Here is a 16,530-nt window from a genome sequence, read left to right as displayed (position 1 = left end):
AAACAGGACAGGAAGGGTTTAGCAGGGATATGAATGAATACATTTTTATTTCATTAATTTCTTCCTCAACCTAAGTAATTAACTTCTTTTCAGTATAGGAGACATCTTGTTGAAATAAAAATATTTGGCGGGCTTGGAGCCTGCGTTCATCGCTACAGTAGGCCTGTATTTTTAATCGAGGAGGGGTGTTGTGTCTGAATGCGGGTGTCGCACACCAGAACAGTCAGCAAAACTGCTGCTGATGGTGTAGGTGAGCAAGGATTTGAGTGTGTTTCACGTTACAGTGCTGTGTGATGTACATTTAGACGGTGCGTTCACCCTTCATGACCAGCCTCTTCTGGTTACAATAAGAGCAGCTCTTCAAGTTTGTAAGGCATCTTTATTTAAGCTGGTACCATATATACAATACTTTGCTGATGGGCTGGACAACATCATTAATGGACTACATTCAAATGCCATTCACTCAACATATTTAGTGTGAATATAACCATGACAATGAAATAAATGAAGTCTGAAAATGTTGGAAATATTTCTTGTATTAAAAATTCCAAGTCACAGATTAGATTTTAATCCAGATATCTTATGAAAACATCTCATACATCGATATGAATGAGTACACAAGAACAGGGAGGCTCTGACAGCATCAGCTGCTGTCCAGTGTTACATTTCAATCGGCTGCAGAATGATCTCAGCAGTGCATGGACCCTCATGGAGCTTGTCCAGCCATAGAAATCAGTTTGAAATAAAAAAAAAACAAACTAAATGTCATCTCCATCCATATTGCATTTAAATGCTAGGTTAGTTTCCATGGTACAAGAATCAGCTAGCCTTTCTGAGGAAAAGCAGGTCTCCAATGGCAACAGAGGGTGGTGTTTTCAGTCTGAAAACTGGAACGCTGTTTCAGTCCCGTTCAGGGGCGACTGCAGCTCAAGGCTTGTGTTCCGGCTTCAGCCTGAGCAGGCAGCGCAGAGTAAACCGGTTTCCTTCAGCCTTCTCGCACTTTGGCAGCAAGTGCAGAGTTCTCCTGTCGAATGGCCTTGTAGTCGTCCAGGATCCGCTCCAGGTTCGCCACAGTTTTGTTTCCGTGTTCTGTCTCAATCTGTGGACAATTTAAGATGAAAAGTTACAATGTCCTAAACTGAACAGGTAAATCTCTGAACGCACTGCTGCATTTTAGAAATGAACACTGAGCGCTGCTCAGAAGCATTTCATGCTTTCACTAGTGACCAGATTAATGAAAACTACATCAGTGTGCCTTTAATTCAACATGCTTTGTATTGAGACCTTTCTTGGACGATGTAAATCATATTTTGTTACATTGCACCTGCCTGACGTCATTTTTCTTCCTTCAACTGAAATCATATTTAATCATCTCCTTGCAGTCAAAAATGATGTCAACATGTTTCTTAAATGTATTGTTAAAAGAGCAACGACCAAACCAGCATGTAACAGGTCCGAAGTGACGTCTGCAGGTATGTTTACCTGCTGTTTAATGTGCTACAGCTGAGCAGATAATTAGCATCGAGCTACTAACTGACATTAGTATTTTTTACTGCTCGGTTATCTTCCTAAACTAAAATATCTACTGTAGCTCTGTTTAAACTTACAATTCACCATTTCTACTGATTGTTGATGATATTTGTATTATTTGAATGTCATACACACACTGTTTTATACAACTAATAATACATTTGTGAGGTAAAACCTGAGCTTGTGTGCATAACTGGGTTAAAATAACCCTGTTTTAGTTTCAGTTATCTATAAAACTCCATTAACTAACAGCCTATTTGTACTGGGTAATGTAAACCCAGTGTTGTGTTGATATTTTGACCTTAACTGGGTCCATTTTTAACCCAGTGATTTTTAATGTGTGTAAACATTTCAGACATATTCCCCTTTAATGGAGCTCAGCTAGCAGTTTCTCTCTGCTTCCAGCCATTGTGCTAAGCTTGGCTAAACCGATCCTGAAACCATCTCTGTGATTAAACTGATATCCATCTTCTCATCTAACGCTGGGTGAAACAGTAAACCAGCATTTCCCAAAATGATGGAGAGCTTCTACTACATGTTTGACGTATCTGAATCAATTTAACGGCAACTCCTACCTGTTCCTCGAGATCTCGAATTTCTCTCAAGATTGTGCCAGTGTCCTCAATCGTTTGGATCAGGTGATTGCAGTTCTGTAGAAAAATGTAGGATGTAAGATACAATATAACACACATTCAGAACAACAGATATTCAGAAAGACCATGTTTGAACGTACTTCATGAAGGGCGGCCAGGTACTTGTAGGATTTGCGGACGGACTCATCTTTTTTGGCGTCCTAAAATTAAAAAATGAATACATGAAACATGAAAGAATGGTTTGTACATAAACACTATAAACATACAGTACATCAGGCTTTCTGGTCTAACAAAGTTTAAACCTAGACACCTTTCCTCAGGTAAAGGTGTATTATCTTTAGTCTAAAGAAGTCATTTGATATTAGATTAGATTATTATAATGTCTGGTTTTGGCTTCATATTCTTATTTGTATAAGAAATGTTTAACAGTCCTGCTCATTTCAGACCCTTAATAGGCCTAATGTAGTCTGGCTCCAGAAGCAAGTCAATCCCCATAGACCCCCATGTTCAAATGTCCAACTTTACAGCAGAAATAAACGTGTTTACCGCCTGGTACAAAGAACGGTTTTAGTCTCTAAAGCTAATTTCTCCTTTCATGACAACTGACAACATTTATATAACTCATTTATTAAGGCTTAAAGTTATGCACGATTAAGGGAGTGGCTGCTTTGAGTGACAGGTGGGTGCCGTCACAGACAAGTTGCTACCATGGCAACAACATTGGTTAGGTAACGTAACCATGGCATCACCCCAAACCAAAACCAAAGCCGAAACTGTTGCTATTTCAGTGTTTTCAGTTCATGAAGTCTTGTTCAGCGTTTGGCTGAACTAAAAGAGCCTCTAAGGAGTCAGATGTTCAGTTTTTACCAGTAAGTACATTTTGCTTTAATGGTTTTAAGCCTGTTTTTCGCCAGCAAAAATTAGCATTAGTAAATGCACTGTGCTAACCAAGCTAGCAGCTAAAGTTAGGTTCAACTCAACCCTCTCATCCAAATATGGTCACTTCTGGCTCCAAAAATCCAAGATGGCGACAGTCAAAATACAAACTCGAGGCTTTAAATGGGAGTCAACAAATCAGTGGGTGACGTCACGGTGACTATGTCTGTTATATCTTACAGTCTAAGGTTTACATGCACTGTAGTAACCTGGTGACTGTAAATGTTTTAGTGTCAGAGAGCTGCAGCTTTGATTTATAGCACAAATGTGGCTGACTTTTAAGACACTGCATCATAAACTAATAATAAATATAGATATGTTAACTTCTTTACTCTTACCTGAGAAAGTTAAGCTCATCTATGGTCAGTCACATCCGCAAAAAACAAGAGAAGTGGGCAATTTTTTTTAATTTCACTGTGCCAGTGTTTGTTTTTGTTTTACTCGTCTAGTCCTCAAGTACTGACGTAGTTTTTTCAGTAGATATGTTTATTCTCTCATGAGAGTAATTTTGATGACTAATTTCACTTTTACATGAGTAGTTGAATTTACTGAGTAACAGTAATTTTACTTGAGTTCAGTTTTTAGCTCATCTACCCTCCTCTGTTCATAAACTTTTCCCTTCTTCTACACACAGCCATCCTGACACTAAAGGTCATTTGTTTTAACAGCTGAAGGAATAACTGAATTAATTTGCTTTGTTGCGAGTTATGCAAACCTCCTGAAAAGTAATCTAACATACCAAGATGATTCACTGTTGTGATTCTGACTCTTTATCTAGATGTTGTTTGGGTTCTGTAATAGCCAGAAGTTATTCTCTTTGATTCAATCGTTTTACAGCCAAACAATGCATACAAAATGTGATTATATATATTTATATATTTATAAAAAAACTCCTTTTAAGACCTTAAAGACCAGCTCATCAGTCACAGCGAAGGTCCTGTCCAGTTTTCCCGTCAGGCTGTTGATCTCTTTCTGTAGCTCCTTAGTGTCCGACAAAATCTGTAAGGAAACCATCACAGAGTTGATGAGGGATGGATGGAGCGTTGTACTCCTTCAACTACAGCTGTACTCCAGTCCAGACTGTCAGTGTCAGTTCACAGTCTTCAGTCTTCAAGTCTGCTTGAATTACACATTGTTTACAGTCATCAAAACACACATTATCATGAATGAAGCAGTGGCACACCACAACGTTCTCAGCTTATTGACGGGATCAAATCATACACAATCAACTGGAATGAATCTGTATTATTTATTAATCAGATCATGTCCCGTGTGTCTGGATACACATATGAAATCATCTGAAGATAGATACAGAATCTACTTCGCTCCTAATTCACCAAACCACAAACTCCTGAAGAAATGCCACCAAATTAAAATCTCCATGTTTATTTATTCATTCAAGTGGTCATTCATATTTTCTGAAAATATCTTTTACCAGCATGACTTTTTCCAAACTTTCACCACATTTTCTTTTTATTTTGGATTTGGACTCATCTGAAGTGGTCTTGACTCCATCACTACCTGGAACATTGTCAGACTCATGACAGACAGATAAACCTTTTAAAAAGGTCAATATGGATGCAGCAGAACCAAAGATAGTCTTTTTTATTCCACACACTCCTCTACCAGGTGCCTACGTTACAATGCCAACAGCTGGGTCAGGACATGTACAGAATGTGTTACAGCGAATAAATTCCTCCACAGACCTCCTTTATAAAAGAGACGTGTGTCAAACTGTAGACACTTCCAACTGCAAATAAGGTACTCTTTGTATTAAAAATTCAATCAATCAATGAAAATTTGTGTATTTATAACATGTGTGACGTCATCCCAATGTAAAGTGTTTGGGATGAGCAGGAAGTCGCAGGCGGTGGCTCATGCAGCAGGTGAGCAAGATACATTCAAGTGGTTCGGCGCCATCATTGAGTCCGGTATCCAATTCCTATGATACAACCATGGGTCAGAGGTCCGGGTGTGTTATGCTAGTAGCAGCTAATGTAGCTTGGAGCTGCTAGCCTCCAGCAGAGATGAGGAGCAGACTACAGAGGTCTGATAACCTCACTTCTTCCTAACGCCACCCCCCCAGACTTGTTTCATTTTCAAACTTGTAGTCTTCAGCCCCAACTGACACTGACTCAAGTGACATCACTTGAGGTGATTTATCAGATTTCTCACAGGTCCTTGGGTAGCCATTTTCCACATGTAACACCTGGAAACACATGCTGAGTTCCCCTTTAAAGTGGGTGTATAGAAATGAAAGCTTTCAGAATATATAATGAGGCCTGTCACAAGTCCTGCTGAGCCTCCTCCAGAGTTGGATCTACTCAACCTGGCTGTCCTTTTGCTGTACTGTTTGGATATTTCAGATTAAACAGTTTCAAGCTCTGCTGTTTGATGTAAAAGTTATTTTTGAAATGCATCTTTTCAACCTACCTTTGTAATTTCCTCCTTCTGTTTCTTAATGTTGCTTACAATCTCTAGAATCCTCTGTGTGTATGCCGACCGAGACGCGTCCTGGGGAAGATTTTCTAACTCTGTTACCTACGTGGGAGAAGAACAGGCACAGTTTCAACCATCAAGTGCACATTTATTTAATGTTTAATTGTACAGGGGCAAGTATATAGCCTGAACTAATGCCTCATACCCCAGCATTTATAGTCTAAGCTATAAATCAGATGTTAGATCTGAGCTTTGCTGCACAGACGTTGGACAGTCTGCCACTAGGGGGCACCTTATAGACACCTTAAACTCATCTTATAATCAGCTGCATGGATTCTATGAAATTCAGTTAGCATGATCTTGGGTCATGACTCAGTCAATGCATAAAATTTGGTAATGACTGATTAAAGTGGGCATTCATTATTACAACAAATCTAAATTTTTGAACATTTCACATCCCAAAATTTAAAAAAAAATCAAAATAAATCATCTGAACGTCCTACAGAACTGAAATTTTTTCGTTTGCCTCACTGCAACCTACGATCAATCCAGAAGTCTGTCACTTTATATTTTTCAAAATATGCAAAATCAGTTAACATCTATGTCCATGCAAGTCTTCATTCATATGCTACTAAAACTTATAAAGACATTCTCCAGATGGTAGATATCAAGTGTTCAAACAGTGACTCCACAGTGATACTCTATATCTTGTTGTAATTTGTACTGTATGCACGACATTTTCTATTTCATCTCATTTTTAAACAAATTTCACCAAAATATTTGACATCATACCCAAAACCAGCAGAACAGTGTGTGATTTTTTTCAGAATTTTATCACCAACATTTTGACTGTTGCAAACATTTTGAGTTTAAAGAGACAAAAACACCCCAGTCTGGCACCAGTGATGTCATTTGTCAGGTTGTAGGAAGGTGTGTGGAAACCAGTCTCTCCAGTATCTCAGACAGTAAGTCACTTTCTCTGAGGATACAAAGGTTTCGATCCCCCAGGTGGCCAATGCAAATGCATATGGCATGTTCTTGGCAAACTCTTCTAAAGGTCATATTATTAAGTCGAAGCCCGTTCACTGCTGCTTGCTGCTATATTGAGAATAATCGTTAGTTGCGGCTAATCACTACTAATCAGCTTCTAACAGGGACCGATCCCTGGAAGAAAATCAAACTGCCCTAGTTTTCTTAAAGTTGAGTGTGAAACCATGCTGCTATGAACTGTGACAGCTGGGTAGAAACTGTTCTAGCAGTGACATATACGACCGTATCATCTGCATACATCTGAAAACCTGCTCCCAGACATGATTGTGGTATTTTACAGCGAGGTGTCAAGATACAAACTGAACTGTGACAGACTTTAAAACAATCCTTGCATGAGTACCTGTGCTACTAAAGATCATGCTGGGAGTTCTTTCCTTGCTCTAACAGAAACATGAATTCACTCTCATACCAGCTGTTTGTATATTTCTTCCTTCTTCTTGGCCTCCTCTGTCGACACACGGATTTTATCATGCAGAGACTTGATTTCAGACAGCTTTCTGGATGACTCCATCTGGCAGAGAAATGAGCATCATGAGAATCAAATGTTTTATTTTAATAAATGTAGTGATGATCTGTTGTTAAGCGCTACTTACATCCTGATTGCTGCAGATTTCTTTGAGTGTGCGGTGCTCGTCGATGAGTGGAGCACGGTGTTTCTCCCACTGAGATGCCAGGTGCAACACCCGCTTGGCGCTGGCCTCCACCAGAGCCTGCAGGGAGGAACACAAAGGTCTACACCAAGTCTGGATTTCATGAAATGAAAGGTCGCACTCATCTCTCCTACCTGAAACTTCACCAGGTTGTTGTCAGCATCTGGTAACAGGTCGATGGTTTTCTTCTTCACCTGCATCCTCTCCTCCTCTTCAGAGTTTCCCAGCTCTCTCTGCTTCAACTCATCCAACACCTACATCAAAAACATTACACATGTGGAAAAAGCATTCACTTGTCTTCATTTTGCTCTTTTTGGACATTTTGACTGCTGTTATGAAACCTCCACATCTACTCCACATGACTCCAAATACATAATCCACAGTGGTTTCTCTGTTTCACTGAACTCTTTGAACCCTCGGGTGTTTTTCCTCATTTGTAATTATAGCAGAGTCGGTATCTGTCTGCGTGTGTGTTACCTGTGTATTAGTGACACCCATGTGCTTCATTTCTGCTGTCAGCTGGTCTACTTCACTGCAGAGCTGCTGGAACTGCTGCTGCAGTGAAGCCAGCTCCTCCTGCTGACGGAGCTGGACATCACCCTCCGACTGGCGCCCAGTGGGGATGGAGCTGGTTACTGGTGCCGCCTCCTGGAGCGCGCACACACACACACACACACACACACACACACACACACACACACACACACACACAGAGTTAGAGATGACTGCACTCAGCTCTTACTGCAGACACAGCGATATGTTCCTGGAGCGGTGCTGACCTGTGTGAAGGTGAACTTCTGTGTGTGGGTGAAGTGGGAACCCTTAGTGAGGATGTGGTCGGGGGGGGCGGAGCCTCTGAAGGCCTGCAGTAGCTCAGACAGGTCAGAGGTGGAGCGAGGACCACCGAAGGCACTTTCAGGAGAGGGCAGCGCGGCAGAACGCAGCTGCTCCTCGGCGCGTTTACGCAGTCGGGTCAGTTTCCTGGACCGGTACTCCTGTTCAAAAGAGACAAAAACATTCAACATGGCATGTTTTGTAATATACATGTTTACAGCCAGTAAATCATCTACAGGTTGAGGGGAACTGCACACAAAACCTGATGTGGCAAACACTGGAACCTCTGATGTATGCAGATCATGTGCTTTCCCCTCTCTTTGCTACCTCACTAGTCTCACATAATACAAACATTATCAAGTAACTGTAGAAAGCTAATACAAGTGACCTGGCAAAATGATCAGAAATACATAAAAATACCTCATAAACAACATTGCTTCTGCTTGTTCTGCTGTACATGGATTCAACGAGCAGAAATACAGACAGCACCACTCTGTCATTGCAACCCACACCGTGGTTGGAGGTGGGATTACACCCGTAGTGATAAGAACTACTACAGAGAATGAACTGACAGAGTACAGAGAGTTCAGCTTTATTCCTGTTCCTCACACGCAGGACCTTGGTATGTATGTTCAAGACACAGTGCAGGATGTCTGAGGCACGTTTTGAACAGGCACCGAAGTTCATCCAATCAACTTCAGCTCAACTCTAAACTGTAGTCTCCAGATATTCTGCATGAGAGGCATTTAGGGAGCATCAGTAAATTGTGGTGTCTACCAGCAGTCTGCATGAGAGGCGTTTAGGGAGCATCAGTAAATTGTAGCGTCTACCAGCAGTCTGCATGAGAGGCGTTTAGGGAGCATCAGTAAATTGTAGCGTCTACCAGCAGTCTGCATGAGAGGCGTTTAAGGAGCATCAGTAAATTGTAGTGTCTACCAGCAGTCTGCATGAGAGGCGTTTAGGGAGCATCAGTAAATTGTAGCGTCTACCAGCAGTCTGCATGAGAGGCGTTTAGGGAGCATCAGTAAATTGTAGCGTCTACCAGCAGTCTGCATGAGAGGCATTTAGGGGACAGGCACAGCTCTCTCTAGATATTGAGAAATCGTCCTGTTCCAACAGGCATGTTTTGAACGGACACTGCATTAGTACAGACACAAATACAACTACTGGGCTCTCTACTCATCCATAGTGGAACCACTGTGGATTCTGGCCGCCACCACTTTGTTGTGGTTTATCACAATCCATTGGCATGAGTTTCAGTGATGATTTCGACCACAGTCAAATGCAACAGAGTCATGGCAACATATTTCTGAGCATTTCAAAATCAATTAAAGACATTTGCATATGATGCAAGATTTGAACTGCCGGCATATAACGCTACCATAGACACGCAGCACATATGTATTTCTGTTAAATCAAGCTCTTAAAGCCTAATTTTTAATTTCACTTTTAACATTAATAACAATGTAAATGAATAAAATAAATTTACAGCGTTGCCTGCTATGAAATAACTGACATCTCTTCTTCAACAGGACAGGCCTACTTTATTTCTCTTTAAATATCAAAACTAACTAATAAATCTAAACAAGAACAAATTAACACATGAAATTATTTAAGATTGGAATTATTTTTAGATGAAAATAAAAACAGGCCTGAAAATTTTAAATAATTCACAGCATCGTCCGCTTTGAACTAACTTCTCATCTTCAACAAGATGGACTTATAAGACTACTGGATTTCTCTTTAAACATAAAATATATAAATATTGAGTAAAAAAAAAGAGAAGACTGCTGGACTTGAAGAATCTCAGTTGACTGAGGCGTCTCCAGCAGATGATTGGACTCATTGACCTACTTGAATGCTGGCTTTTATTTAAGAATTGACACCGTTTCAGACATGCATGTTTGATGTCTTGCTGTTGCCAGGCAACCGCATAATTGGCTGTAAGTCACTTGAGAAGAAACGTTTCCAGATAGATGTTCAGAGGGTCAAGCACACTGTGTAAAACATGAATGTGATGAGTGTGCTGATTTACCTGAGGTGTGAGGCGAGACACGAGTCCCTGACTGTTCCACTCGCTGTCCCACTCCTGAGCAGCACTCAGCTCAGCCATGTGCTGCTCCAATATGGACGCCACCACAGAGGCATGATGGGAGGGCTGGGCGGTCACAGGGGGAAGAACGTCCCGCTGGTAGTCTGTCACCTCTGAAATCACAGCATAAACACACATTTAATTCCACTTCCTTCAGCATACAGCGGGGTCTAAAAGTCTGAGTACACATTGAAAATCTGGATCTGGAAGAGGGACTTTCTCAGTGTCACATCACGGCTACACTAAAGGTTTCTAATGGGGCAGCACATGGAGCTCTAAAACACTCTGCAGAAACTGGATCAGTTGTACCTAAAACACGATCAGGCAGACCAAAAGTGATCAGAAGATCAATGAATCAATCTTTGTTCCCTGAGAGATAGAAAAGCAACTTCATCACAGATACAGAATTTGCTAAATAAAGAACGTGAGACTCTAATCAGCAAAAGTAGTGTCAAAAGAAGGCTGTGTTGTAGTGTCTGAGAGGATGAGGAGCAGTTTCTAAACCACTTCTCAGAAGGTGTATTTATTATTAAACCACGTGACATCACTAATTATTCTGATAATTACTTTACAAGAAAGCTGGACAAACTGAGAAATGCCATGAGTCTAACAGATGACTCAGTCTCAAAAAACATCATAACAGACTGTATCATGAGAGAAAGGCAATGCATGTTTGAGTTCAAATCCTTCATCCTTGGTCCTGGATGCAGAGTTACACGTCCACAAGACGGCAGAGAGCGTTCCCCAACAGCAGCTTACATGATAGCAAAGAGTTACAATGTGGAGTTCCTCAGGGTAGTTTCTTAGGTCCTCTCCTATATTCTAGATTTACAAATGATCTCCCATCAGTTTTAGATAAAGCAAGAACGGTTCTGTATGCGGATGATTCAACTATGTACAGTGCAGCATTAACACATCGCAGGCTAACTGATGTACTGACCACTGAGCTCAGAACAGAGGCTGAGTGGGTAAGAAAGAACTAATTAGCGCTGAATGTTTCTAAAACTAAATGTACGGTGTTTGGACCTAGATATATAGGATTTCATAAATTTTGTTTCGAAACACAAATAAAACCAAAAAACAAACAATAATAATCAATGAATTTAACATAAGCAACAAATTCTCAGTAAACACACCAAAAACTACAACATGTCCAACAAGGAGCAGGAGGAAGTTAATACTTAGAATATCCTGCCGCTCTCTAATTCATAAACCTACATAATATATTAGGTGTTTATCATACATCCCAATACATTTATCTGATGATCAACAACAACAAAAACAACAATAGCAGCGTCCACCATGAGGGTCACAATCATGACAGAAGCAAAGAAATCCAGTCTTCTTCTGATATTCTTCAGGAACGTCCTGAATGACAAGAAATCGCAGTATTTTTCTGACCAAGTATTGTACATCAGAAGCGAAGAAAACTATCTGACCAGACAGACCAGTTATCTCTTACCGCCTCCACCAAGGACAAATCTCCAGAGCCGCTTTCAGGAAAACAATAAAACAGCACTTAACACATTAACTGTATGAACCAACAGTAGATGAGTCATCTTGCCTGCTGATCTCTTTGTTTGTAGTGTCTAATGATTTGATGGTGGATCTTTGTAAGTGTGTTGTCTGAATGTACAGAATATAATCTATATAACTGTATCTTATAACATGATTTCTGTGTTGGACCTTTAGAGGACTAGCTGACGTCATGACGTTAGCTAATGAGGATCCTAATAGACTAAACTAAGGCTCTTTGGAACATAGTAATCATGCAGAGATAACATGGGTCATGCAGTCCAGGACAGCTTGAGTCCATGCTCTCATTATAGCAAAAGGGGGACATACCAAATATAAGACATTGTGAAATTCATGGACATGTTTCAAAGATTCAACTTTTCACCTAAATTGTTAAGCTGATATTATCATTTCTAATGAAAAATGAGTATTATATTTGAAACAAATGCAAAACAGGAGTATCTTGACTAGTGGTCTGAGACCTTTGGACCCCACTGTATGTCTTCACACACACACCTGAACAGAGTATCACACTGTATGAGATGCAACCATGTTATCTGTCAGCGCTTTGCTCTTGTCTGGCAAACTTCCCTCAAAAACAGGAAACTTGTTGCTTCTTCTCAGCTCACATGTAAGAGAGAGTTCTGCATTCAAACTTAGAAACATTAAACTCTTTGATTATTTTCCACTAACTGAAACTAAAATAACTAATGTGGCTGGAAACAACAATCATTCTCATTATCAATTAACCAGATGATTATTTTCTCTATTTTGACAGTATAATTTATTATTATGTTGACATCTTCAAATGTCTTGTTTGTCCAACCAACAGCCTTAAACCCAAAGATATTCAGTTAGTCTTCATGTCTGACAATCTTCACATTTGAGAGGCTGCAACCAGGAAATTTTAGTCACTTTTTGCCTAAAAAACTACTAAAACGATTATTTGATTATCAAAATAGTTGAAGATTAATTTTCTGTCAATCAAATAATCAGTTAATCTACTAACTGTTGCAGCTCTGACTACATTAGTGCTTACAGGAGACACCTCAGCAGATCAACATTAGTCATAGAGCATGTTCGTGCAGTCGGAGGCCCACCTTTCAGCTGCTTCTTCTCTGGACCTTTAGTGCAGTGTGGTAAACTGAGGGGCTGGACGTGGAAGCTGTGCAATGATCCTGGACTCTAAACAGGGACAAAGACATGACCTCATCACAAATCAAGCTTTATGAAAGATTTACATGTAACTTGGTCCGATCGTTTTTAGTTGTTGTTTGACGATAGAAGCAGGTGTCAGTCGATTCACTCTGAGGGAGTCACATATCACAACAAACCAGTTCACATCGTGCATCCATAAGGTCACAATTATTCACGCTGCTCATCTGCTGATATAGTTCAATTCAATATATATTTCTAATATATCTTTAATTGAATTTTCTTACATAATACAGTTAAATATCTACGTAGCCTACAGCCAGCCTGCTCTGAGATGAAAACATCATTTCAATACACTATGTATGACGACTGAATTGCTTTAAATTAAGAAAAAAACCTTTATCATATCTTTCCTTTGCTTGGTTACATACTGTATATTTGTACAGTATCCTATAGAGTTCCACAAGTATTTGTGCTGATGTAAATTTCCATTTAAAGTCGTCTTTAAATGATCTGGATAATTCAGTGATATAACAGATTTGGGTTATTAAGGCCATGAGTTTTTTTATTGTAGTTTCATCTCTGACAAATCACATGTTGGCACATCACTGTAAATACTACGATACCCATGAGCCTCAGCTGCAGTTGCTATGAACTTCTTTTCAAAGAATCAAATGTTTTATAAGTTTGTTCATCTTTACTGATGACTCTGTGCAGAAATTGCTGAAAAGCTGAAAAATACCCCTGACACTGATGCAAATCAACGTTTGTCTTCTTCCCAACTCAAAGTGTCCTGCTGGCAGTCGCTCGCTGCCAAACACTGACTACAACTGCTGGCTGTGTTTAGATTGTCTGCATACAACATACATTTACATCCTGCTGATTGGCTTGACACAACCCCATTAATCAGAGCTTTTTTTAAGACACCAAAGTGCAACTTTAAAGAGTTTACTTGTGTTTCACCGTGCAGTGGCAGTCTACAGTTGGGAGGCAGCCAGGGCACAGCCAGCTGGGCTTTAATTGCAGCGGCGATGGCTCTCTGGAGGACCACCGATTTACCTACAGGAAGAGAGGACAGCTTTGGATGACTTGTCAAAATGATGTATGTGTCGACTTGTCATGCAAACATTATCTGTAGAAAGTGACGAACTGAAAAATATCATTTCCTCATGAGAGTCTGTTACTGTTTCTTCATCTGCGCCTGTTGTGTGTTGTGTAATGATTTATTATCTACTAACTAATAATAAATAAATAAATAATTACACAGGTACTATTATGCTTGACAGACCATAATAGGCATGAGAGCACCCTGCAAACTGTTAAAAAAAAAAAAGTACAATGTTTTAGCTGGAAGCACTGAACGGTCTTCTGCTCTGATGTCATTTGGTTATTTTGTAATCCGCTGTAGAAACACTGGTCCAGCTGCTGTGTGTGCAGTCAGTTTTTACCTTAGATGGTTTGCACTGAGGATTACATGAGGATCCCAAAACTATTACTATCAAAAATATCATTATTGAAAATTATACTTGGCAATACTGTGATTATGTTTTTAGGTCCTATTGCCAACCCTCACATATGGTATGATTAATGACTTTCACAAAAGTCTGACATGTAAAATGATGATTATATGTTACAAACCAGGGTTAAAATAACTTCTGTTATGGCACAAATAACAAATACAGTGTTGCAATACATGAACAAAATATCAGACAGACAGACTGTTGTCTGTACCTGTCGGCTGGTCGGAGGCCTCAGCACTCTCTCTGGGCAGCTTCTCCACCAGGAACATGAGCAGGGAGCGGATCTCTGGCTCATTGCTGTACAGAAAGGTCTGGTAGCCTATCTCTCCTTTATAACCAATGTCCTGTAAAACAACAGTTTGACATATTAAGAATACTGCTGCAGAATAACAGGCAGTGCTTGAACTGATCCAGTGCTCCTTCTGGGACATGTGAGTTTTGCACTTTGCACAAATCTCTGACTAACATCCTGATCAATTCCATCTGACGAGAAAGACCATTACTTGTGTTTGAAAGCTCATTTGTGGACCATAAGTGGACAATTTCACAAAGAGTTTGTATTGTTTCAGTCCTAGCTGTGATGTATTTTGTTATTCAGAGTACTAGCACCTTTTGGGTTCCAGTTCAAACACCGACCTCAGGGGTACATGACTTTAATCTCAGCACATGATGATGCAGTTTGAGTCTCAGGTGTCTTACCTGGCAGGCCTGTGCCAGGCTCATGCCCACTCTGAAGCGGGCGGACATGCCGGGAGGGAGGGAGGTTGGCAGCGCGCTGCCCAGGCCTGGATCGATCACCCGGATACATCTGACCACCGCCTCCACTATCAGCTCACTGCTGAACGCTTTGACGCTGTCAACCTCCTCACTCACCTCTCTGGGAGAGACACATATACACACATTAACAGCACAGAAACACAGCTTGTTACACTCACAAACCACATGCCTCTGGTCATATGACCGCTGTCATAATGACGCTGTTAACTAGTTAAGTTGAATGAATGTTGCTAACCATTGACCTAAAAGTTAGCCGCTGCCAGCTAACGTGTCATCTCAACAAGTTACTGTTGACTTGACGTTGTACACTGGAAATACACACAGACACACAAAAACACTGCTAATACTTACGTGCCGACTTGTTTGAGGGTGTGAATTAAAATTTTGTCAACTTCCTCCATCGCTGAAGTTTCTCTGAAGATATATTAGCTAACAGTATTATAGCGGAACATCTGATGCTAGCGGCTGATTAGTCACGTCAAGTTAGCTCACATTAGTGTGTGTTACCCCATTGATGTATTATGGGGTAACACACGGCTGATGGCAGGCGAGAGGAACAGCTTCCATCTTCTGTTAGCTGGGAACTAGCTACTAGTCCACTAGCAGGCTGCCACTCCTCACTGCCTGACAAAACCCATCCTGCTCACTGCTGCAGCTGAAGCGTCTTGCTGCAAATAAGCTGTATTTCTTGTCAATGAGTCCGTTACATTAGCTACAAACTGAAGTTAACCGGGCTGTCCACAACAAACGAAAATTTGTGACTAGTTAATGAGAGCATCGAGCAGCGGTGTTTCTGGGAGGTGGAGTCCTCTCCACTAGGTGTTGCAGAGAGCCAATGGAAATCTGGCAACTTGGAACTACATTTCCCAACATGCACAAAAAGCGACAGTCTCATGACCGGAAATGTGCTGGGTGGTTTCGGGTGGTTCAGAGGGTCCAACCGGGTCCAACCCATGGATGTATAAAGAGAACTGGATACAGCGTCGGAGGCGGGCCCCGTTCATTGCTATGAAAGGAGGACTGCGAGCTTTTCATTACGCTAACTTCTGCTAACTCGCGTCCTCCCGTGACCCGGAAACCGATATCCCTCCGCCATTATGGAGGATCCTCCAATCCCTTAAGTGCACCTGAAGGAGACGAGGATCACTGTGTTTATTGATTGGTCAGCTGATCTGACAGTCAGCTGCTGTTACAGCAGATCAGTGAAACTACCTGTGGAACATGAATGAAAGCATCAACTGCAGCTTTCCACATCCATTCACAAAATAAAAATGACTGACTCACGAATCAATCATAAAAACACTCTTTTAACTTTATTATTGTTCTTCATGGGCCAAAGGTTTCTTTTCTTTTCCGCTCCAGGAATACATTACGTCACACAGTTGCGTGTCTATATTATCACCTTGAGCCTGAAAATGACGTCAGATTGTCACAAAGTA

At 40.7% G+C, this 16,530-nt stretch overlaps 1 protein-coding gene across 1 annotated transcript; it reads right to left on the bottom strand.

Annotated features, from left to right (window-relative positions):
* Positions 1–359: 359 nt before the first annotated feature.
* On the bottom strand, positions 360–16,073 carry ccdc22 (coiled-coil domain containing 22). The gene is made up of 16 exons (XM_042410127.1): positions 15,443–16,073; positions 15,014–15,191; positions 14,526–14,658; positions 13,747–13,853; positions 12,740–12,824; positions 10,068–10,237; positions 7,978–8,193; positions 7,676–7,846; positions 7,333–7,452; positions 7,142–7,258; positions 6,958–7,059; positions 5,493–5,600; positions 3,963–4,058; positions 2,264–2,323; positions 2,106–2,180; positions 360–1,099 (listed from the first exon to the last, which is right to left on the bottom strand). The coding sequence occupies exons 1-16, from the start codon at positions 15,490–15,492 to the stop codon at positions 986–988; spliced, it is 1,902 nt and encodes a 633-aa protein (XP_042266061.1). The 5' UTR covers positions 15,493–16,073; the 3' UTR covers positions 360–985.
* Positions 16,074–16,530: the final 457 nt, after the last annotated feature.

This window comes from Thunnus maccoyii, chromosome 4, assembly GCF_910596095.1.
Source record: "Thunnus maccoyii chromosome 4, fThuMac1.1, whole genome shotgun sequence".
Classification (NCBI taxonomy): Eukaryota; Metazoa; Chordata; class Actinopteri; order Scombriformes; family Scombridae; genus Thunnus; species Thunnus maccoyii.
The sequence above is the reverse complement of the archived record's forward strand: the minus strand, read 5'-3'. Positions and strand labels throughout refer to the sequence as shown.

What these genes read in the sequence shown, in the direction of transcription:
- ccdc22 (XM_042410127.1), bottom strand. Translation starts at nt 15,492, where the DNA reads ATGGAGGAAGTTGACAAAATTTTAATTCACACCCTCAAACAAGTCGGC. An exon ending in CACTGCACGGTGAAACACAA is followed by an intron (nt 12,825 to 13,746) that starts GTAAACTCTTTA and finishes GTCCCTGTTTAG; the next exon opens with AGTCCAGGATCATTGCACAG. An exon ending in ACAACCTGGTGAAGTTTCAG is followed by an intron (nt 7,259 to 7,332) that starts GTAGGAGAGATG and finishes TCCTCCCTGCAG; the next exon opens with GCTCTGGTGGAGGCCAGCGC.